At 38.5% G+C, this 23,808-nt stretch overlaps 1 protein-coding gene across 1 annotated transcript in view; it reads left to right on the top strand.

The window, feature by feature from the left end:
* Positions 1–23,808, top strand: part of LOC133645995 (CD2-associated protein-like) — a 146,332-nt gene that overhangs the window by 25,099 nt on the left and 97,425 nt on the right. Inside the window, exons 4-7 of the mRNA XM_062040918.1 lie at positions 6,017–6,117; positions 6,333–6,459; positions 7,116–7,276; positions 20,754–20,841. Of these exons, the coding sequence (XP_061896902.1) occupies positions 6,017–6,117; positions 6,333–6,459; positions 7,116–7,276; positions 20,754–20,841 (477 nt within the window). The remainder of the gene's footprint in view (positions 1–6,016; positions 6,118–6,332; positions 6,460–7,115; positions 7,277–20,753; positions 20,842–23,808) is intronic.

The following is a 23,808-nucleotide window of genomic DNA, read 5'->3' as shown; positions in this document are numbered from 1 at the left end:
TAAGAATAGACACTTTACAACATGTCTGTAGCACTGATCACTGCTTTGTTCCAATAAGAATAGACACTTTACAACATGTCTGTAGCACTGATCACTGCTTTGTTCTAATAAGAATAGACACTTTACAACATGTCTGTAGCACTGATCACTGCTTTGTTCCAATAAGAATAGACACTTTACAACATGTCTGTAGCACTGATCACTGCTTTGTTCCAATAAGAATAGACAAGTGTAGTGATGAACATGCAGGGAATGATCACAACCACTGTGACTTTTTAAAGGTTAACTGCACTTTTGTTTTTGGAACTTTGTCTGTAACTTCTTTCTCTATTTTTGTGTATTCTGACTTGTGAAATTCCACTCGTACTAACTAGACAACTAACAACATTGCGACATAAGTGATTGTTTTATTATATCCGTAGTGTGTATATCTTGTTTAACACTTAGCTATAGTGCTGCATGATGCTTCGTGTTTCACTAATGCCGGGTATGCTTCATTCAGCTTCTAAAACTTGTACCCTGTCCTCGTTATACTCATGCTCAAAAATAGAAGGTTCTGGCTCATAATTTGTTCCAAAGTAGTTGTTGTTGGCTCTCATGAAATCTGCCATAATTAGTAATTGTAGTTAGGGATGATGTTTGATAAGAAATTATCGAGTTCGAGCCCATTATCGAATCCTCTTATCGAACCGATTCCTTATCGATTCTCTTATCGAATCCAGGTAGGTTGTCGTATATGGAAAAAAACACAATATTTGGTTTAGCAAAAGCTCACTTTTATTTTATAAGAAAAAACTAAAATTAAATAAATAAATATTGACTGTTACCCCCCTTAAAAAAAATATATATATATATATTGACTGTTGTTACCCAAAGTATATTAAGTGGGATTTTTCAGAAAAACAAATATATACAGTAACACAAAAACAACCTGTCTCTGTGATCACTATAGGTGTATAAATAATAATATAGTGTTAAATAAAATCAGTCCATTGGGCACAAAACTGAAAATAATACAGCTCTCCAAAAAGTGCACTTCTGCTGCTATTGGAACATACTAACTACACACACAGGCAGACAGCTAACAAACAATCTAAGATGTCTAATAAAGTTCCAAAGCAGATTAATCCATTTAGGCTCTTTATTGTTGTTGATCTTGCTTTGTCTTTTCTTATCTTTACTTTTGTCTTGCACTGGACTGTTATTATTTTTTTTTTTTTACTGAAATACAAACAATAACAAATGTATAAGCTATGTGATTCAATTCACATACTGAAATGTAATACACAATATGTAAATATTAGCTTCACACAAATATACAGTACTATCATCAAACAAATACTTCTGAGTGTTGAAACTATTTTGATGGTGGAAATACACGACTGGCAGCCATTTTAAGTCCTCAAAACATCCATTGAAACAGTGCACAAAAATCGTTTTTCAATAAACATCTTAGTATCAAATGTAACCACTTTCCACCTTAATATTGAGTTACATAAACAAGTTAAACAGTTTACTTACAGACTTATCTTTTCCAATGCTTGTAAGAGCTAACACAACTTGTCTACTTCTCATTAGTCTCATGAACTGAACTGACGTCGTCAACCCGGAAGTGCCCAAACTATTGACGCGTAGTATTTTCATATCACCACAAGGTGTCAGTAAGAGTCTACAATCAAATGGGCATAACATTGCTCATTTGGGATTCGTTCCCAGGGATTCGAATAAAGAACCAACTCTTTTTCTTTACTATAGTGACCTCGATAACGGGAACCGGTTCTCAAAAAGGGATTCGAGTCCATGGAATCGGTTCTTTTCTTATCGAACAACCGGGAGAATCGGTTTCGAACATCATCCCTAGTTGTAGTTGCATGAAATAGCAATTGTAATGCACTCTGATTATATCATTGCACTGCTGTATTGCTCAAAATGATCAAAATACACAAAATACTACATGTTATTATGAATGTTACTACATGACATATATACTTACATCATGTATATACTACATGTTATTATGAATGTTACTACATGACATATATACTTACATCCTGTATATATTACATGTTATTATGAATGTTACTACATGACATTATATACTTACATCATGTATATAATACATGTTATTATAAATGTTACTACATGACATATATACTTACATCCTGTATATATTACATGTTATTATGAATGTTACTACATGACATTATATACTTACATCATGTATATACTACATGTTATTATGAATGTTACTACATGACATATATACTTACATCATGTATATATTACATGTTATTATGAATGTTACTACATGACATTATATACTTACATCATGTATATAATACATGTTATTATAAATGTTACTACATTACATTATATACTTACAGCATGTATATAAAACATTGTTGGTTTTTGGATTGTTTTTTAGAGGACTATATTGGCGGAATAGATTGAATCCCCATTATATGCATTGTTAGCTATGTACTGCAAGCGTTTATTTACGATTTAAAATCCATAAAAAAAGAGACATTCATTGTAAGGTTAAATAAATAAAAAAGTGCAGTCCTCTAATGATTTAGTTTTTAATTGTCATGTTATTGAGTATAAGGCAGGGAGTGCTTAGTCATCCAGTCATTTATTACAAAGTGAAGTCATTGGTTTTAAAAATAGATCAAGTTGGTGCATGTTGTACACACCCATGTTGTAGAGTGGTGCTATGTCCTGACACTGATCCAAACTATGTTGAAGCTTTTAAATTCACAAACCCCGCATTTCTTTAAATATCTTATATCTTTGGATGGGACAACGCTGGAGAAGTGACACTTTGATACACAATGTAAAATAGCGGTGTGGATTTACTGTACGACAGTGGCCAAAATAATAATCACAATTATTCCTTATGTTAGGTAAAACATGGTGTTGCTCACACATCGGCAATTTACTAGCTGGGTGTTGGGGTCACAGAGCAGGTGACATAATGTACTGATATTGTCTAATAAAAAGGCTACATAAATGTTAAACACATATTTAAAGACACATTTTTGTGGTTTTGTTCATTATTGGTAACACATTTTTCGGACTTTAGAGCACACCAACATTTAAGCCACACCCACCAAATTTTTAGAATAAATAAATATGTTTGCATTAGGCAGTCGCACCGGACTATATAAGCTGGAGAAATATACCGGTACAAAATATTTTGTAGATAATAATTGACATACCTTAATAGTTTCCAAACGGTGGCTGTAACACGGCAGTAAAACAGCTGACTAGAACAAACAGAAGTCATGGTCATGGTCATGGTCTCACTCGCTGAGCTCTCCAATCAGCTCAACAGACTCAATAACTCCATGCTGACATCTTGGGGAGTTCACAAAACTGAAACAATACAAAAATAATAATACTAATTACATGTACTTGGATTCACATGCAAGCACAAAAGCAATATAGAGCAGAACTGTATTTAGCACCATGGCTAGCTGCTTGTGCCACTCCAAGTAAACAAAATGACTCACCTCACCTCCAAGTGAAAATGTTCATCTTCAGCCCAACTAGCCACTTTTACTTTCCACTAGGGTGTCAGGTGTAGGAAGAGTGGAGGTTCAACAAGTCTGTGAAGGATGTTTTGCTAGATGACCAAGGCTCTAAGGACATTACAACTGAGCTGCATAGACCTTGTGGTTACCATGACCACCCTAGTCCCTTTTAATATACCATGACCACCCTAGTCCCTTTTAATATACCATGACCACCCTAGTCCCTTTTAATATACCATGACCACCCTAGTCCCTTTTAATATACCATGACCACCATAGTCCCTTTTAATCTACCATGACCACCCTAGTCCCTTTTAATATACCATGACCACCCTAGTCCCTTTTAATATACCATGACCACCCTAGTCCCTTTTAATCTACCATGACCACCCTAGTCCCTTTTAATATACCATGACCACCCTAGTCCCTTTTAATCTACCATGACCCCCCTAGTCCCTTTTAATCTACCATGACCACCCTAGTCCCTTTTAATCTACCATGACCACCCTAGTCCCTTTTAATCTACCATGACCACCCTAGTCCCTTTTAATATACCATGACCCCCCTAGTCCCTTTTAATCTACCATGACCACCCTAGTCCCTTTTAATCTACCATGACCACCCTAGTCCCTTTTAATCTATTAGAGGTAGAGTGCTAATTGTTTTTTGGAGACACGTAGTGGCCACAATTACTTCAGCTTACTTTAGCTGTGCTATTGTGTCCTCAGCTGTTGTGTAGCCTATAGCCTACCACTTGTTAGAAGTTGTGTAGCCTATAGCCTACCACTTGTTGTAAGTTGTGTAGCCTATAGCCTACCACTTGTTGTAAGTTGTGTAGCCTATAGCCTACCACTTGTTATAAGTTGTGTAGCCTATAGCCTACCACTTGTTGTAAGTTGTGTAGCCTATAGCCTACCACTTGTTGTAAGTTGTGTAGCCTATAGCCTACCACTTGTTGTAAGTTGTGTAGCCTATAGCCTACCACTTGTTGTAAGTTGTGTATCCTATAGCCTACCACTTGTTGTAAGTTGTGTAGCCTATAGCCTACCACTTGTTGTAAGTTGTGTAGCCTATAGCCTACCACTTGTTAGAAGTTGTGTAGCCTATAGCCTACCACTTGTTAGAAGTTGTGTAGTCTATAGCCTACCACTTGTTATAAGTTGTGTAGCCTGATGCTTCCACCATCAGTGTGTGAATGTGTGCAGATAATAAATGTATAATGTAAGTGTGTTATAGTAAAGATGGTAAATGTATAATGTAAGTGTGTTATAGTAAAGATGGTAAATGTATAATGTAAGTGTTTATAGTAAAGATGGTAAATGTATAATGTAAGTGTTTATAGTAAAGATGATAAATGTATAATGTAAGTGTATTATAGTAAAGATGGTAAATGTATAATGTAAGTGTTTATAGTAAAGATGGTAAATGTATAATGTAAGTGTTTATAGTAAAGATGGTAAATGTATAATGTAAGTGTATTATAGTAAAGATGGTAAATGTATAATGTAAGTGTTTATAGTAAAGATGGTAAATGTATAATGTAAGTGTTTATAGTAAATGTATATTGTAAATGTTTATAGTAAATATGGTAAATGTACAATGTGTTTATAGTAACAATGGTAAATGTATAATGTAAGTTTTTATAGTAAAGATGGTAAATGTATAATGTAAGTGTTTATAGTAAAGATGGTAAATGTATAATGTAAGTGTTTATAGTAAAGATGGTAAATGTATAATGTAAGTGTTTATAGTAAAGATGGTAAATGTATAATGTAAATGTTTATAGTAAAGATGGTAAATGTATAATGTAAGTGTTTATAGTAAAGATGGTAAATGTATAATGTAAGTGTTTATAGTAAAGATGGTAAATGTATAATGTAAGTGTTTATAGTAAAGATGGTAAATGTATAATGTAAGTGTTTATAGTAAAGATGGTAAATGTATAATGTAAGTGTTTATAGTAAAGGGCCATATGAATACCACAAAGTGTCATTCTTTCTCCACCAATGACAAGAGGGGCTTACTCATTGTTGTCAGGTACCACAGTTTCAGCAGGTAGTCTCTGGGTTTTTTTCCCAAGTGTTTCTTGTTGTTGCCATTTTCTTAATCACTTCCTACATGTTACACTTTGTTGATGTCTCACATCTTGGTTCTCATACCGCCCTCTATTGTTTGAATCCGGGAGGCCGGCCCTGCGCGTATGAACATGTCAACTCTTTATTTCCACAGAGCCCAAGAAGAGACTCTGTGGACTATCAGTTATTTCCACAGAGCCCAGGAAGAGACTGTGCAGAGCCTTGTATGACTATCAGTTATTTCCACAGAGCCCAGGAAGAGACTGTGCAGAGACTTGTATGACTATCAGTTATTTCCACAGAGCCCAAGAAGAGACTGTGCAGAGACTTGTATGACTATCAGTTATTTCCACAGAGCCCAAGAAGAGACTGTGCAGAGCCTTGTATGACTATCAGTTATTTCCACAGAGCCCAAGAAGAGACTGTGCAGAGCCTTGTATGACTATCAGCCAGTGAATGAAGATGAGCTGGAGCTGAAAGTGGGGGACATTGTGGACGTCACTGAAGAGGTATTTTACACACTACCTAACCATATGCTTTGCTAGAAAATATTATTTTTGGTGAGCTGTTAAATAATGTTTTATTGGTCTTTGTAGTTGTGACTTAACCAAGTAGAGTTTAGTGGGTGTTGCCGTCAACCACAGGTTTCTTCCATTCATTGTATTTCAGTGCTGAAGGAATACAGAGAGAAATGATCCAACTATGAGTTGAATGTGTTGTGCAGGTTGAAGAGGGCTGGTGGAGTGGAGTCCTAAACAACAAGTCAGGACTCTTCCCGTCTAACTTTGTAAAAGAAGTGGATCCCAGCAAAGACAATGGCGACGTGAACGAGACCACAGCAGATGATGCTGGTATGGATGAGTACATGCTTGTGTGCAGCTCATTAAAGCAACACTAGATGGAGCTGCACATGTATTGTTGTTCAAAGTTCAGAGCAGAGAAGTTGTTGTACGTGTTTCTGTTCTTTAAGTAAGCACAACTTTAGATTGATTATGAGCAGTTTGAAATGTTAGGAGTGGTGCCATTGTTAGTAGCTTCAGGGAAAGCATGACAATGTACATTTGTTCAGGGAAAGCATGACAATGTACATTTGTTCAGGGAAAGCATGACAATGTACATTTGTTCAGGGAAAGCATGACAATGTACATTTGTTCAGGGAAAGCATGACAATGTACATTTGTTCAGGGAAAGCATGACAGAGTACATTTGTTCAGGGAAAGCATGACAGAGTACATTTGTTCAGGGAAAGCATGACAATATACATTTGTTCAGGGAAAGCATGACAATGTACATTTGTTCAGGGAAAGCATGACAATGTACATTTGTTCAGGGAAAGCATGACAATGTACATTTGTTCAGGGAAAGCATGACAAAGTACATTTGTTCAGGGAAAGCATGACAATGTACATTTGTTCAGGGAAAGCATGACAAAGTACATTTGTTCAGGGAAAGCATGACAATGTACATTTGTTCAGGGAAAGCATGACAGAGTACATTTGTTCCACAGATGGAGGTGGTGTAGACAGCAGCCAGTCCGCTGCAGGCAATGGTGCTATTCTGCAGCCCAAGAAAGTCCAACGTATCGGTTATGGGAATATTTTCAAAGATGGCTCTTTAAAATCAAGAATCCGAATACCCAACTTGGAAACAGAAGAGAAAAAGGACACCGTGAGTGTAATTATTTGATGGTTACATGTTTTTACTCTGCTTTTTTTTGCACACAACATTCAAAATTAGACAAGAGTGAGTACACACTAGACTTTCTTGGCAGAAGACATATGTTATATAATTATATTGCTCTGGATAATTAAGTGCCATATTATTTTTTGGGAGTGAATATTTTCTACTAGTGTTAGTGTTTTTTTAATGATGAGAAAAAACGTGTTAAATTCACTTCCTGTTGTGATATTTCTTTGGAGTACAGCTGGTTGTCTGATGCAGGTTTAATGTTAGTTACATCTTAGTTGTACTGTGATTACATCCTCCAACTTTAGATTGAAGAATGTGGCTTCTATGGAGTACAGCTGGTTGTCTGATGCAGGTTTAATGTTGAACATCTTAGTTGTACTGTGATTACATCTTCCAACTTTAGATTGAAGAATGTGGCTTCTATGGAGGACAGCTGGTTGTCTGATGCAGGTTTAATGTTAGTTACATCTTAGTTGTACTGTGATTACATCCTCCAACTTTAGATTGAAGAATGTGGCTTCTATGGAGGACAGCTGGTTGTCTGATGCAGGTTTAATGTTAGTTACATCTTACTTGTACTGTGATTACATCCTCCAACTTTAGATTGAAGAATGTGGCTTCTATGGAGGACAGCTGGTTGTCTGATGCAGGTTTAATGTTAGTTACATCTTACTTGTACTGTGATTACATCCTCCAACTTTAGATTGGGGAATGTGGCTTCTTTGGAGGACAGCTGGTTGTCTGATGCAGGTTTAATGTTAGTTACATCTTACTTGTACTGTGATTACATCCTCCAACTTTAGATTGGGGAATGTGGCTTCTTTGGAGGACAGCTGGTTGTCTGATGCAGGTTTAATGTTAGTTACATCTTAGTTGTACTGTGATTACATCCTCCAACTTTAGATTGAAGAATGTGGCTTCTATGGAGGACAGCTGGTTGTCTGATGCAGGTTTAATGTTAGTTACATCTTACTTGTACTGTGATTACATCCTCCAACTTTAGATTGAAGAATGTGGCTTCTTTGGAGGACAGCTGGTTGTCTGATGCAGGTTTAATGTTAGTTACATCTTAGTTGTACTGTGATTACATCCTCCAACTTTAGATTGAAGAATGTGGCTTCTATGGAGGACAGCTGGTTGTCTGATGCAGGTTTAATGTTAGTTACATCTTAGTTGTACTGTGATTACATCCTCCAACTTTAGATTGGGGAATGTGGCTTCTTTGGAGGACAGCTGGTTGTCTGATGCAGGTTTAATGTTAGTTACATCTTACTTGTACTGTGATTACATCCTCCAACTTTAGATTGAAGAATGTGGCTTCTTTGGAGGACAGCTGGTTGTCTGATGCAGGTTTAATGTTAGTTACATCTTACTTGTACTGTGATTACATCCTCCAACTTTAGATTGGGGAATGTGGCTTCTTTGGAGGACAGCTGAATGTCTGATGCAGGTTTAATGTTAGTTACATCTTACTTGTACTGTGATTACATCCTCCAACTTTAGATTGAAGAATGTGGCTTCTATGGAGTACAGCTGGTTGTCTGATGCAGGTTTAATGTTAGTTACATCTTAGTTGTACTGTGATTACATCCTCCAACTTTAGATTGAAGAATGTGGCTTCTATGGAGTACAGCTGGTTGTCTGATGCAGGTTTAATGTTAGTTACATCTTACTTGTACTGTGATTACATCCTCCAACTTTAGATTGGGGAATGTGGCTTCTTTGGAGGACAGCTGGTTGTCTGATGCAGGTTTAATGTTAGTTACATCTTACTTGTACTGTGATTACATCCTCCAACTTTAAATTGAAGAATGTGGCTTCTTTGGAGGACAGCTGGTTGTCTGATGCAGGTTTAATGTTAGTTACATCTTAGTTGTACTGTGATTACATCCTCCAACTTTAGATTGAAGAATGTGGCTTCTTTGGAGGACAGCTGGTTGTCTGATGCAGGTTTAATGTTAGTTACATCTTAGTTGTACTGTGATTACATCCTCCAACTTTAGATTGGGGAATGTGGCTTCTTTGGAGGACAGCTGGTTGTCTGATGCAGGTTTAATGTTAGTTACATCTTACTTGTACTGTGATTACATCTTCCAACTTTAGATTGGGGAATGTGGCTTCTTTGGAGGACAGCTGGTTGTCTGATGCAGGTTTAATGTTAGTTACATCTTACTTGTACTGTGATTACATCCTCCAACTTTAGATTGAAGAATGTGGCTTCTTTGGAGGACAGCTGGTTGTCTGATGCAGGTTTAATGTTAGTTACATCTTAGTTGTACTGTGATTACATCCTCCAACTTTAGATTGAAGAATGTGGCTTCTATGGAGGACAGCTGGTTGTCTGATGCAGGTTTAATGTTAGTTACATCTTACTTGTACTGTGATTACATCCTCCAACTTTAGATTGAAGAATGTGGCTTCTATGGAGTACAGCTGGTTGTCTGATGCAGGTTTAATGTTAGTTACATCTTAGTTGTACTGTGATTACATCCTCCAACTTTAGATTGAAGAATGTGGCTTCTATGGAGTACAGCTGGTTGTCTGATGCAGGTTTAATGTTAGTTACATCTTACTTGTACTGTGATTACATCCTCCAACTTTAGATTGGGGAATGTGGCTTCTTTGGAGGACAGCTGGTTGTCTGATGCAGGTTTAATGTTAGTTACATCTTAGTTGTACTGTGATTACATCCTCCAACTTTAGATTGAAGAATGTGGCTTCTTTGGAGGACAGCTGGTTGTCTGATGCAGGTTTAATGTTAGTTACATCTTAGTTGTACTGTGATTACATCCTCCAACTTTAGATTGGGGAATGTGGCTTCTTTGGAGGACAGCTGGTTGTCTGATGCAGGTTTAATGTTAGTTACATCTTACTTGTACTGTGATTACATCTTCCAACTTTAGATTGGGGAATGTGGCTTCTTTGGAGGACAGCTGGTTGTCTGATGCAGGTTTAATGTTAGTTACATCTTACTTGTACTGTGATTACATCCTCCAACTTTAGATTGAAGAATGTGGCTTCTTTGGAGGACAGCTGGTTGTCTGATGCAGGTTTAATGTTAGTTACATCTTAGTTGTACTGTGATTACATCCTCCAACTTTAGATTGAAGAATGTGGCTTCTATGGAGGACAGCTGGTTGTCTGATGCAGGTTTAATGTTAGTTACATCTTACTTGTACTGTGATTACATCCTCCAACTTTAGATTGAAGAATGTGGCTTCTATGGAGGACAGCTGGTTGTCTGATGCAGGTTTAATGTTAGTTACATCTTAGTTGTACTGTGATTACACCCTCCAACTTTAGATTGAAGAATGTGGCTTCTATGGAGTACAGCTGGTTGTCTGATGCAGGTTTAATGTTAGTTACATCTTACTTGTACTGTGATTACATCTTCCAACTTTAGATTGAAGAATGTGGCTTCTTTGGAGGACAGCTGGTTGTCTGATGCAGGTTTAATGTTAGTTACATCTTACTTGTACTGTGATTACATCTTCCAACTTTAGATTGAAGAATGTGGCTTCTTTGGAGTACAGCTGGTTGTCTGATGCAGGTTTAATGTTAGTTACATCTTAGTTGTACTGTGATTACATCCTCCAACTTTAGATTGGGGAATGTGGCTTCTTTGGAGGACAGCTGGTTGTCTGATGCAGGTTTAATGTTAGTTACATCTTACTTGTACTGTGATTACATCCTCCAACTTTAGATTGAAGAATGTGGCTTCTTTGGAGGACAGCTGGTTGTCTGATGCAGGTTTAATGTTAGTTACATCTTAGTTGTACTGTGATTACATCCTCCAACTTTAGATTGAAGAATGTGGCTTCTATGGAGGACAGCTGGTTGTCTGATGCAGGTTTAATGTTAGTTACATCTTAGTTGTACTGTGATTACATCCTCCAACTTTAGATTGGGGAATGTGGCTTCTTTGGAGGACAGCTGGTTGTCTGATGCAGGTTTAATGTTAGTTACATCTTAGTTGTACTGTGATTACATCCTCCAACTTTAGATTGGGGAATGTGGCTTCTTTGGAGGACAGCTGGTTGTCTGATGCAGGTTTAATGTTAGTTACATCTTACTTGTACTGTGATTACATCCTCCAACTTTAGATTGAAGAATGTGGCTTCTATGGAGGACAGCTGGTTGTCTGATGCAGGTTTAATGTTAGTTACATCTTAGTTGTACTGTGATTACATCCTCCAACTTTAGATTGAAGAATGTGGCTTCTATGGAGTACAGCTGGTTGTCTGATGCAGGTTTAATGTTAGTTACATCTTACTTGTACTGTGATTACATCCTCCAACTTTAGATTGGGGAATGTGGCTTCTTTGGAGGACAGCTGGTTGTCTGATGCAGGTTTAATGTTAGTTACATCTTAGTTGTACTGTGATTACATCCTCCAACTTTAGATTGAAGAATGTGGCTTCTTTGGAGGACAGCTGGTTGTCTGATGCAGGTTTAATGTTAGTTACATCTTAGTTGTACTGTGATTACATCCTCCAACTTTAGATTGGGGAATGTGGCTTCTTTGGAGGACAGCTGGTTGTCTGATGCAGGTTTAATGTTGAACATCTTAGTTGTACTGTGATTACATCCTCCAACTTTAGATTGAAGAATGTGGCTTCTTTGGAGGACAGCTGGTTGTCTGATGCAGGTTTAATGTTAGTTACATCTTACTTGTACTGTGATTACATCTTCCAACTTTAGATTGGGGAATGTGGCTTCTTTGGAGGACAGCTGGTTGTCTGATGCAGGTTTAATGTTAGTTACATCTTACTTGTACTGTGATTACATCCTCCAACTTTAGATTGAAGAATGTGGCTTCTATGGAGTACAGCTGGTTGTCTGATGCAGGTTTAATGTTAGTTACATCTTACTTGTACTGTGATTACATCCTCCAACTTTAGATTGAAGAATGTGGCTTCTTTGGAGGACAGCTGGTTGTCTGATGCAGGTTTAATGTTAGTTACATCTTAGTTGTACTGTGATTACATCCTCCAACTTTAGATTGGGGAATGTGGCTTCTTTGGAGGACAGCTGGTTGTCTGATGCAGGTTTAATGTTAGTTACATCTTACTTGTACTGTGATTACATCTTCCAACTTTAGATTGGGGAATGTGGCTTCTTTGGAGGACAGCTGGTTGTCTGATGCAGGTTTAATGTTAGTTACATCTTACTTGTACTGTGATTACATCCTCCAACTTTAGATTGAAGAATGTGGCTTCTTTGGAGGACAGCTGGTTGTCTGATGCAGGTTTAATGTTAGTTACATCTTAGTTGTACTGTGATTACATCCTCCAACTTTAGATTGAAGAATGTGGCTTCTATGGAGGACAGCTGGTTGTCTGATGCAGGTTTAATGTTAGTTACATCTTACTTGTACTGTGATTACATCCTCCAACTTTAGATTGAAGAATGTGGCTTCTATGGAGGACAGCTGGTTGTCTGATGCAGGTTTAATGTTAGTTACATCTTACTTGTACTGTGATTACATCCTCCAACTTTAGATTGAAGAATGTGGCTTCTTTGGAGGACAGCTGGTTGTCTGATGCAGGTTTAATGTTAGTTACATCTTAGTTGTACTGTGATTACATCCTCCAACTTTAGATTGAAGAATGTGGCTTCTATGGAGGACAGCTGGTTGTCTGATGCAGGTTTAATGTTAGTTACATCTTACTTGTACTGTGATTACATCTTCCAACTTTAGATTGAAGAATGTGGCTTCTTTGGAGGACAGCTGGTTGTCTGATGCAGGTTTAATGTTAGTTACATCTTACTTGTACTGTGATTACATCCTCCAACTTTAGATTGAAGAATGTGGCTTCTTTGGAGGACAGCTGGTTGTCTGATGCAGGTTTAATGTTAGTTACATCTTACTTGTACTGTGATTACATCTTCCAACTTTAGATTGAAGAATGTGGCTTCTTTGGAGGACAGCTGGTTGTCTGATGCAGGTTTAATGTTAGTTACATCTTACTTGTACTGTGATTACATCTTCCAACTTTAGATTGAAGAATGTGGCTTCTTTGGAGTACAGCTGGTTGTCTGATGCAGGTTTAATGTTAGTTACATCTTAGTTGTACTGTGATTACATCCTCCAACTTTAGATTGGGGAATGTGGCTTCTTTGGAGGACAGCTGGTTGTCTGATGCAGGTTTAATGTTAGTTACATCTTACTTGTACTGTGATTACATCCTCCAACTTTAGATTGAAGAATGTGGCTTCTTTGGAGGACAGCTGGTTGTCTGATGCAGGTTTAATGTTAGTTACATCTTACTTGTACTGTGATTACATCCTCCAACTTTAGATTGAAGAATGTGGCTTCTATGGAGGACAGCTGGTTGTCTGATGCAGGTTTAATGTTAGTTACATCTTACTTGTACTGTGATTACATCCTCCAACTTTAGATTGGGGAATGTGGCTTCTTTGGAGGACAGCTGGTTGTCTGATGCAGGTTTAATGTTAGTTACATCTTAGTTGTACTGTGATTACATCCTCCAACTTTAGATTGGGGAATGTGGCTTCTTTGGAGGACAGCTGGTTGTCTGATGCAGGTTTAATGTTAGTTACATCTTACTTGTACTGTGATTACATCCTCCAACTTTAGATTGAAGAATGTGGCTTCTATGGAGGACAGCTGGTTGTCTGATGCAGGTTTAATGTTAGTTACATCTTAGTTGTACTGTGATTACATCCTCCAACTTTAGATTGAAGAATGTGGCTTCTATGGAGTACAGCTGGTTGTCTGATGCAGGTTTAATGTTAGTTACATCTTACTTGTACTGTGATTACATCCTCCAACTTTAGATTGAAGAATGTGGCTTCTTTGGAGGACAGCTGGTTGTCTGATGCAGGTTTAATGTTAGTTACATCTTAGTTGTACTGTGATTACATCCTCCAACTTTAGATTGAAGAATGTGGCTTCTTTGGAGGACAGCTGGTTGTCTGATGCAGGTTTAATGTTGAACATCTTAGTTGTACTGTGATTACATCCTCCAACTTTAGATTGAAGAATGTGGCTTCTTTGGAGGACAGCTGGTTGTCTGATGCAGGTTTAATGTTAGTTACATCTTACTTGTACTGTGATTACATCTTCCAACTTTAGATTGGGGAATGTGGCTTCTTTGGAGGACAGCTGGTTGTCTGATGCAGGTTTAATGTTAGTTACATCTTACTTGTACTGTGATTACATCCTCCAACTTTAGATTGAAGAATGTGGCTTCTATGGAGTACAGCTGGTTGTCTGATGCAGGTTTAATGTTAGTTACATCTTAGTTGTACTGTGATTACATCCTCCAACTTTAGATTGAAGAATGTGGCTTCTATGGAGGACAGCTGGTTGTCTGATGCAGGTTTAATGTTAGTTACATCTTAGTTGTACTGTGATTACATCCTCCAACTTTAGATTGAAGAATGTGGCTTCTATGGAGGACAGCTGGTTGTCTGATGCAGGTTTAATGTTAGTTACATCTTACTTGTACTGTGATTACATCCTCCAACTTTAGATTGGGGAATGTGGCTTCTTTGGAGGACAGCTGGTTGTCTGATGCAGGTTTAATGTTAGTTACATCTTACTTGTACTGTGATTACATCCTCCAACTTTAGATTGAAGAATGTGGCTTCTATGGAGGACAGCTGGTTGTCTGATGCAGGTTTAATGTTAGTTACATCTTAGTTGTACTGTGATTACATCCTCCAACTTTAGATTGAAGAATGTGGCTTCTATGGAGTACAGCTGGTTGTCTGATGCAGGTTTAATGTTAGTTACATCTTACTTGTACTGTGATTACATCCTCCAACTTTAGATTGGGGAATGTGGCTTCTTTGGAGGACAGCTGGTTGTCTGATGCAGGTTTAATGTTAGTTACATCTTAGTTGTACTGTGATTACATCCTCCAACTTTAGATTGAAGAATGTGGCTTCTTTGGAGGACAGCTGGTTGTCTGATGCAGGTTTAATGTTAGTTACATCTTAGTTGTACTGTGATTACATCCTCCAACTTTAGATTGGGGAATGTGGCTTCTTTGGAGGACAGCTGGTTGTCTGATGCAGGTTTAATGTTGAACATCTTAGTTGTACTGTGATTACATCCTCCAACTTTAGATTGAAGAATGTGGCTTCTTTGGAGGACAGCTGGTTGTCTGATGCAGGTTTAATGTTAGTTACATCTTACTTGTACTGTGATTACATCTTCCAACTTTAGATTGGGGAATGTGGCTTCTTTGGAGGACAGCTGGTTGTCTGATGCAGGTTTAATGTTAGTTACATCTTACTTGTACTGTGATTACATCCTCCAACTTTAGATTGAAGAATGTGGCTTCTATGGAGTACAGCTGGTTGTCTGATGCAGGTTTAATGTTAGTTACATCTTACTTGTACTGTGATTACATCCTCCAACTTTAGATTGAAGAATGTGGCTTCTTTGGAGGACAGCTGGTTGTCTGATGCAGGTTTAATGTTAGTTACATCTTAGTTGTACTGTGATTACATCCTCCAACTTTAGATTGGGGAATGTGGCTTCTTTGGAGGACAGCTGGTTGTCTGATGCAGGTTTAATGTTAGTTACATCTTACTTGTACTGTGATTACATCTTCCAACTTTAGATTGGGGAATGTGGCTTCTTTGGAGGACAGCTGGTTGTCTGATGCAGGTTTAATGTTAGTTACATCTTACTTGTACTGTGATTACATCCTCCAACTTTAGATTGAAGAATGTGGCTTCTTTGGAGGACAGCTGGTTGTCTGATGCAGGTTTAATGTTAGTTACATCTTAGTTGTACTGTGATTACATCCTCCAACTTTAGATTGAAGAATGTGGCTTCTATGGAGGACAGCTGGTTGTCTGATGCAGGTTTAATGTTAGTTACATCTTACTTGTACTGTGATTACATCCTCCAACTTTAGATTGAAGAATGTGGCTTCTATGGAGGACAGCTGGTTGTCTGATGCAGGTTTAATGTTAGTTACATCTTACTTGTACTGTGATTACATCCTCCAACTTTAGATTGAAGAATGTGGCTTCTTTGGAGGACAGCTGGTTGTCTGATGCAGGTTTAATGTTAGTTACATCTTAGTTGTACTGTGATTACATCCTCCAACTTTAGATTGAAGAATGTGGCTTCTATGGAGGACAGCTGGTTGTCTGATGCAGGTTTAATGTTAGTTACATCTTACTTGTACTGTGATTACATCTTCCAACTTTAGATTGAAGAATGTGGCTTCTTTGGAGGACAGCTGGTTGTCTGATGCAGGTTTAATGTTAGTTACATCTTACTTGTACTGTGATTACATCCTCCAACTTTAGATTGAAGAATGTGGCTTCTTTGGAGGACAGCTGGTTGTCTGATGCAGGTTTAATGTTAGTTACATCTTACTTGTACTGTGATTACATCTTCCAACTTTAGATTGAAGAATGTGGCTTCTTTGGAGGACAGCTGGTTGTCTGATGCAGGTTTAATGTTAGTTACATCTTACTTGTACTGTGATTACATCTTCCAACTTTAGATTGAAGAATGTGGCTTCTTTGGAGTACAGCTGGTTGTCTGATGCAGGTTTAATGTTAGTTACATCTTAGTTGTACTGTGATTACATCCTCCAACTTTAGATTGGGGAATGTGGCTTCTTTGGAGGACAGCTGGTTGTCTGATGCAGGTTTAATGTTAGTTACATCTTACTTGTACTGTGATTACATCCTCCAACTTTAGATTGAAGAATGTGGCTTCTTTGGAGGACAGCTGGTTGTCTGATGCAGGTTTAATGTTAGTTACATCTTACTTGTACTGTGATTACATCCTCCAACTTTAGATTGAAGAATGTGGCTTCTATGGAGGACAGCTGGTTGTCTGATGCAGGTTTAATGTTAGTTACATCTTACTTGTACTGTGATTACATCCTCCAACTTTAGATTGGGGAATGTGGCTTCTTTGGAGGACAGCTGGTTGTCTGATGCAGGTTTAATGTTAGTTACATCTTAGTTGTACTGTGATTACATCCTCCAACTTTAGATTGGGGAATGTGGCTTCTTTGGAGGACAGCTGGTTGTCTGATGCAGGTTTAATGTTAGTTACATCTTACTTGTACTGTGATTACATCCTCCAACTTTAGATTGAAGAATGTGGCTTCTATGGAGGACAGCTGGTTGTCTGATGCAGGTTTAATGTTAGTTACATCTTAGTTGTACTGTGATTACATCCTCCAACTTTAGATTGAAGAATGTGGCTTCTATGGAGTACAGCTGGTTGTCTGATGCAGGTTTAATGTTAGTTACATCTTACTTGTACTGTGATTACATCCTCCAACTTTAGATTGAAGAATGTGGCTTCTTTGGAGGACAGCTGGTTGTCTGATGCAGGTTTAATGTTAGTTACATCTTAGTTGTACTGTGATTACATCCTCCAACTTTAGATTGAAGAATGTGGCTTCTTTGGAGGACAGCTGGTTGTCTGATGCAGGTTTAATGTTGAACATCTTAGTTGTACTGTGATTACATCCTCCAACTTTAGATTGAAGAATGTGGCTTCTTTGGAGGACAGCTGGTTGTCTGATGCAGGTTTAATGTTAGTTACATCTTACTTGTACTGTGATTACATCTTCCAACTTTAGATTGGGGAATGTGGCTTCTTTGGAGTACAGCTGGTTGTCTGATGCAGGTTTAATGTTAGTTACATCTTACTTGTACTGTGATTACATCCTCCAACTTTAGATTGAAGAATGTGGCTTCTATGGAGTACAGCTGGTTGTCTGATGCAGGTTTAATGTTAGTTACATCTTAGTTGTACTGTGATTACATCCTCCAACTTTAGATTGAAGAATGTGGCTTCTATGGAGGACAGCTGGTTGTCTGATGCAGGTTTAATGTTAGTTACATCTTAGTTGTACTGTGATTACATCCTCCAACTTTAGATTGAAGAATGTGGCTTCTATGGAGGACAGCTGGTTGTCTGATGCAGGTTTAATGTTAGTTACATCTTACTTGTACTGTGATTACATCCTCCAACTTTAGATTGAAGAATGTGGCTTCTTTGGAGGACAGCTGGTTGTCTGATGCAGGTTTAATGTTAGTTACATCTTAGTTGTACTGTGATTACATCCTCCAACTTTAGATTGGGGAATGTGGCTTCTTTGGAGGACAGCTGGTTGTCTGATGCAGGTTTAATGTTGAACATCTTACTTGTACTGTGATTACATCCTCCAACTTTAGATTGGGCAATGTGGCTTCTTAATGGGGAAAGAGGTTAATGGCTCTTGTATTTTTATCCTAGCACTTAGGCTGGCTAGTGCTAGCTTGCTTCTCCAGTACTGTATTTTTACAACCATAGGGCCCACCGGATTATAGGGCGCATTCAGGTGATCATATTATGATTATTTTGTAAAAGTAAAAGACTTCCTTGTGGTCTACATAACATGTAATGCTGCTTCTTTGCTCTAAATGTTTCTGACATTCTCTTCAGAATGTGCCGTCTTATTTACGTGCCTCCACTTGGACAGTGTCTTCTCCCCGCTTTTTTTGTTTAAGCGGTAGTTTTTAGTGTTTTCATAGCGACTTTACTGACAGATATAAGTTAGAACTGTAGTAATAATAATCATGGATTAGATTTATAGAGCGCTGTTCTAGACACTCAGAGCGCTTCACAGAGAAGTGAGAAGCCATCATTCATTCACACCTGCTGGTGGTAAGCTACTTTCATCATTCATTCACACCTGCTGGTGGTAAGCTACTTTCATCATTCATTCACACCTGCTGGTGGTAAGCTACTTTCATCATTCATTCACACCTGCTGGTGGTAAGCTACTTTCATCATTCATTCACACCTGCTGGTGGTAAGCTACTTTCATCATTCATTCACACCTGCTGGTGGTAAGCTACTTTCATCATTCATTCACACCTGCTGGTGGTAAGCTACTTTCATCATTCATTCACACTTGCTGGTGGTAAGCTACTTTCATCATTCATTCACACCTGCTGGTGGTAAGCTACTTTCATCATTCATTCACACCTGCTGGTGGTAAGCTACTTTCAACATTCATTCACACCTGCTGGTGGTAAGATACTTTCATCATTCATTCACACTTGGTGGTGGTAAGCTACTTTCATCATTCATTCACACCTGGTGGTGGTAAGCTACTTTCATCATTCATTCACACCTGCTGGTGGCAAGATACTTTCATCATTCATTCACACCTGGTGGTGGTAAGCTACTTTCAACATCCATTCACACCTGCTGACCGCAGGAAGCTGCCACAAATGTGCTAAGGAGCTAACTGTGCAGAGCTGCTACGCTAAGTTGACCATCTTTTTTTGCGGAAAATCAACTATAATTCTTATCATCACTAAAGGACTGGAGGGCGACACTAAACAAGTACAAGCAGGAGTAAGCAAGCTAATCGCTAAGCTAGCTTGAAACAAGAGAAGAAATAAGAGCTTAGTAAAGTTTAAGAAGTGTAAATGGAAGCAGGTTACAGCAAGTATGAACTCCTAGCAGAGTTTCTTCTAGAGTGCCAAGAGAAGAAATAAGAGCTTAGTAAATAATAATAATAATAATAATAATAGATTTTATTTGTAAAAAGCACTTTACATTGCGTAAACAAACTCAAAGTGCTACAGTGTATTAAAAAAATAAAAAGATAATAAAAAATAAACACAAATAAAAACTAGAACAGCCAAATAGCTAAAACTAGTATGCATATATCTAAAAAAAGGCTTTTTTTTTAAAAAAAGAAGGGGTTTTAAGCCTTTTTTAAAAGCATCCACAGTCTGTGGTGCCCTCAGGTGGTCAGGGAGAGCGTTCCACAGACTGGGAGCGGCAGAGAAGAAAGCACGGTCTCCCATTGTTCGTAGCTTTGTCCTCGGAGGTTGGAGGAGGTTATTCTGTCCGGAGCGGAGGTGTCGTGTGGAGGATTTGGGGGTGAGTAGTTTTTTGAGGTGGAGGGGGGCATTTCCATGGAGGCACTGGTAGAGGGGGGCATTTCCATGGAGGCACTAGTAGAGGGGGGCATTTCCATGGAGGCACTGGTAGAGGGGGGCATTTCCATGGAGGCACTGGTAGAGGGGGGCATTTCCATGGAGGCACTGGTAGAGGGGGGCATTTCCATGGAGGCACTGGTAGAGGGGGGCATTTCCATGGAGGCACTGGTAGAGGGGGGCATTTCCATGGAGGCACTGGTAGAGGGGGGCATTTCCATGGAGGCACTAGTAGAGGGGGGCATTTCCATGGAGGCACTGGTAGAGGGGGGCATTTCCATGGAGGCACTGGTGGTTTAATAGGGAGACTTTGAATTCAACCCTGAGTGGAACAGGAAGCCTGAATGACACTTCTGTATCTGCCACCTTCTTGTGCAAACATGATCATTTACATGACAATAACATTATGACTTTTTTCACTCTTTTCTTTCAAAAACAACAGACAGAACTTCTCCACATGTCCAGTAAACCATTTCCATGTTTACCTTCTGCTTCATTTTAGCCAAGTCCTTCATTCCCATCAGCCGCAAAAGCTGCCTTTACCAACATGACAGAAGTACAGCGAGGAGATGGAGATAGCAATGCCAAAGGTAAACCACCTCACACTAATGAGTCCTGCTTCAACACATTAAGATGGAGATAGCAATGCCAAAGGTAAACCACCTCACACTGATATGAGTCCTGCTTCAACACATTAAGATGGAGATAGCAATGCCAAAGGTAAACCACCTCACACTAATATGAGTCCTGCTTCAACACATTAAGATGGAGATAGCAATGCCAAAGGTAAACCACCTCACACTAATATGAGTCCTGCTTCAACACATTAAGATGGAGATAACAATGCCAAAGGTAAACCACCTCACACTAATATGAGTCCTGCTTCAACACATTAAGATGGAGATAGCAATGCCAAAGGTAAACCACCTCACACTAATATGAGTCCTGCTTCAACACATTAAGATGGAGATAACAATGCCAAAGGTAAACCACCTCACACTAATATGAGTCCTGCTTCAACACATTAAGATGGAGATAGCAATGCCAAAGGTAAACCACCTCACACTAATGAGTCCTGCTTCAACACATTAAGATGGAGATAGCAATGCCAAAGGTAAACCACCTCACACTAATATGAGTCCTGCTTCAACACATTAAGATGGAGATAGCAATGCCAAAGGTAAACCACCTCACACTAATATGAGTCCTGCTTCAACACATTAAGATGGAGATAGCAATGCCAAAGGTAAACCACCTCACACTAATATGAGTCCTGCTTCAACACATTAAGATGGAGATAGCAATGCCAAAGGTAAACCACCTCACACTAATATGAGTCCTGCTTCAACACATTAAGATGGAGATAGCAATGCCAAAGGTAAACCACCTCACACTAATGAGTCCTGCTTCAACACATTAAGATGGAGATAGCAATGCCAAAGGTAAACCACCTCACACTAATATGAGTCCTGCTTCAACACATTAAGATGGAGATAGCAATGCCAAAGGTAAACCACCTCACACTAATATGAGTCCTGCTTCAACACATTAAGATGGAGATAGCAATGCCAAAGGTAAACCACCTCACACTAATATGAGTCCTGCTTCAACACATTAAGATGGAGATAGCAATGCCAAAGGTAAACCACCTCACACTAATATGAGTCCTGCTTCAACACATTAAGATGGAGATAGCAATGCCAAAGGTAAACCACCTCACACTAATATGAGTCCTGCTTCAACTATTTCAAGTCAAGTCACAACTGGCATTGTTACAAAAATGGAATAAATGCATTTTTTTTCTTAGAATTCTACAGACAATATCCCATAATGACAATGTGGAAAGGTTTTTATTTTTGCAAATGTATTTAAGATAAACAAAAGTAATTATTCACACGTACATACTGTAAGTATTGACAGCCTTTGCTCAATACTTAGTTGGCAGCAATTACACCTCAAGTCTTTTTGAATATGATGCCACAAACTTGGCACACCTATCAGTTTCCTCTTTGCAGCACCTCTCAAGCTCCTTCAGGTTGGATGAAGTGTTGGTTTTCATCCAGGATGTCTCCATACATTGCTGCATTCATCTTTCCCTCCATCCTGACTAGTCTGCCAGTTACTTTTCATCCAAGATATCTCTGTACATTGCTGCATTCATCTTAGTCTAGTCAGGGAGGTGACCAAGAACCTGATGGTCACTCTGTCAGAACTACAGCATTCCTCTGTGGAGAGAGGAGAACCTTCCAGAACAGGGGTGGGCAATTAATTTTCACCGGGGGCCGCATAAGCAACCCGAGCACTGCTGGAGGGCCACACGACAATATTTCAATTAAATTTTGCTCAATATTATTTTTGATATACCGTAAGATAAATAATAATGATGATAATAATAATAATAATTAATAATAATAATAATAATTTAATTTAACCTCACTTAACTTTATACAAAAGCAGATTGCTTTTGATGGTCACTTTATCCTGCATTGTCCAACATTTTTCCCCATCAGATTTGGACAACCATCTGTTGTTAAAAATAGTTTTTAATCATATTTATTTTATATTGTTTTTTATATTGGTTTTATATGTAATTGTTTTTTCTTTTTATTCAGTCATTGGTGGAGCTAAGGATAATATTTGAATATTGTTTTTAATATTGTTGTGCAGCACTTTGGAAACATTTTGTTGTTTAAATGTGCTATATAAATAAAGTGGATTGGATTGGATTGTAACACCTGCCAGCTTGTCCCATTTCAGTCCTAACATGTCCAAACACGCATTTACCTATGTGAACAAGTCATTACCTGTGGTTATCTCTTTAATTGACTGCATGGCTGCCACCTACTCCGTGATTTGAAAGTCTGCAGTTATCCCACGTAAGAAGAAGAGCAGCTGGAGGTGTCACGTACATCGCAGATATCATCCAAAGTTAGCGAAAAACAGTCTAAGTCTCCGGGCATACAGCGCAACAAAGTCCAATAAGCACTCCTTAATAAACTCTCCGTCAGAAAACGCCTTACTTTTTCTGGCGCTTTTGTGAGAAATGACGAAACTTGTCCTGACGGCTGCATCTCTGGGGGTGTGAAATATGGCAAAAAGTCCTTGTTGGGTTTGCAGTTTTACCATCAACGCATCAGCCTCCCTTGCGCGCGCTTCATCAGACACATTCCGGTATTTTCCCTCGTGTTTCTTCGTGTAGTGGCGATTAAAATGATATTCTTTAAACACAGCAAGCTGTGTACCACAAATTAAGCACACGGCTTTACCATTAATTTATGTAAAGAAATACTTGCCAGTCCAAAACACGCCATTCGTCATCAACTTTTCTTTTTTTTAGCGTCTCATCACTTGTCGCTGTGCACCTGCACTCACAGGTTCCCCCCGGACATATGGCATGAATAACACATTTCAAAATAAAAGCAGCACAGTTGTATTGCGCGCACGACATAGATGTTTTTTAAACTTTATTTTGTAATTTGTTATTGCGCCGTTCAATTCACTCACAATCGCACACGCGCATACGTCCACACGGAAGTAATACAAATAACGCTTTTCAA

This window comes from Entelurus aequoreus, linkage group LG03 (assembly GCF_033978785.1).
Source record: "Entelurus aequoreus isolate RoL-2023_Sb linkage group LG03, RoL_Eaeq_v1.1, whole genome shotgun sequence".
Classification (NCBI taxonomy): Eukaryota; Metazoa; Chordata; class Actinopteri; order Syngnathiformes; family Syngnathidae; genus Entelurus; species Entelurus aequoreus.
The sequence above is the reverse complement of the archived record's forward strand: the minus strand, read 5'-3'. Positions and strand labels throughout refer to the sequence as shown.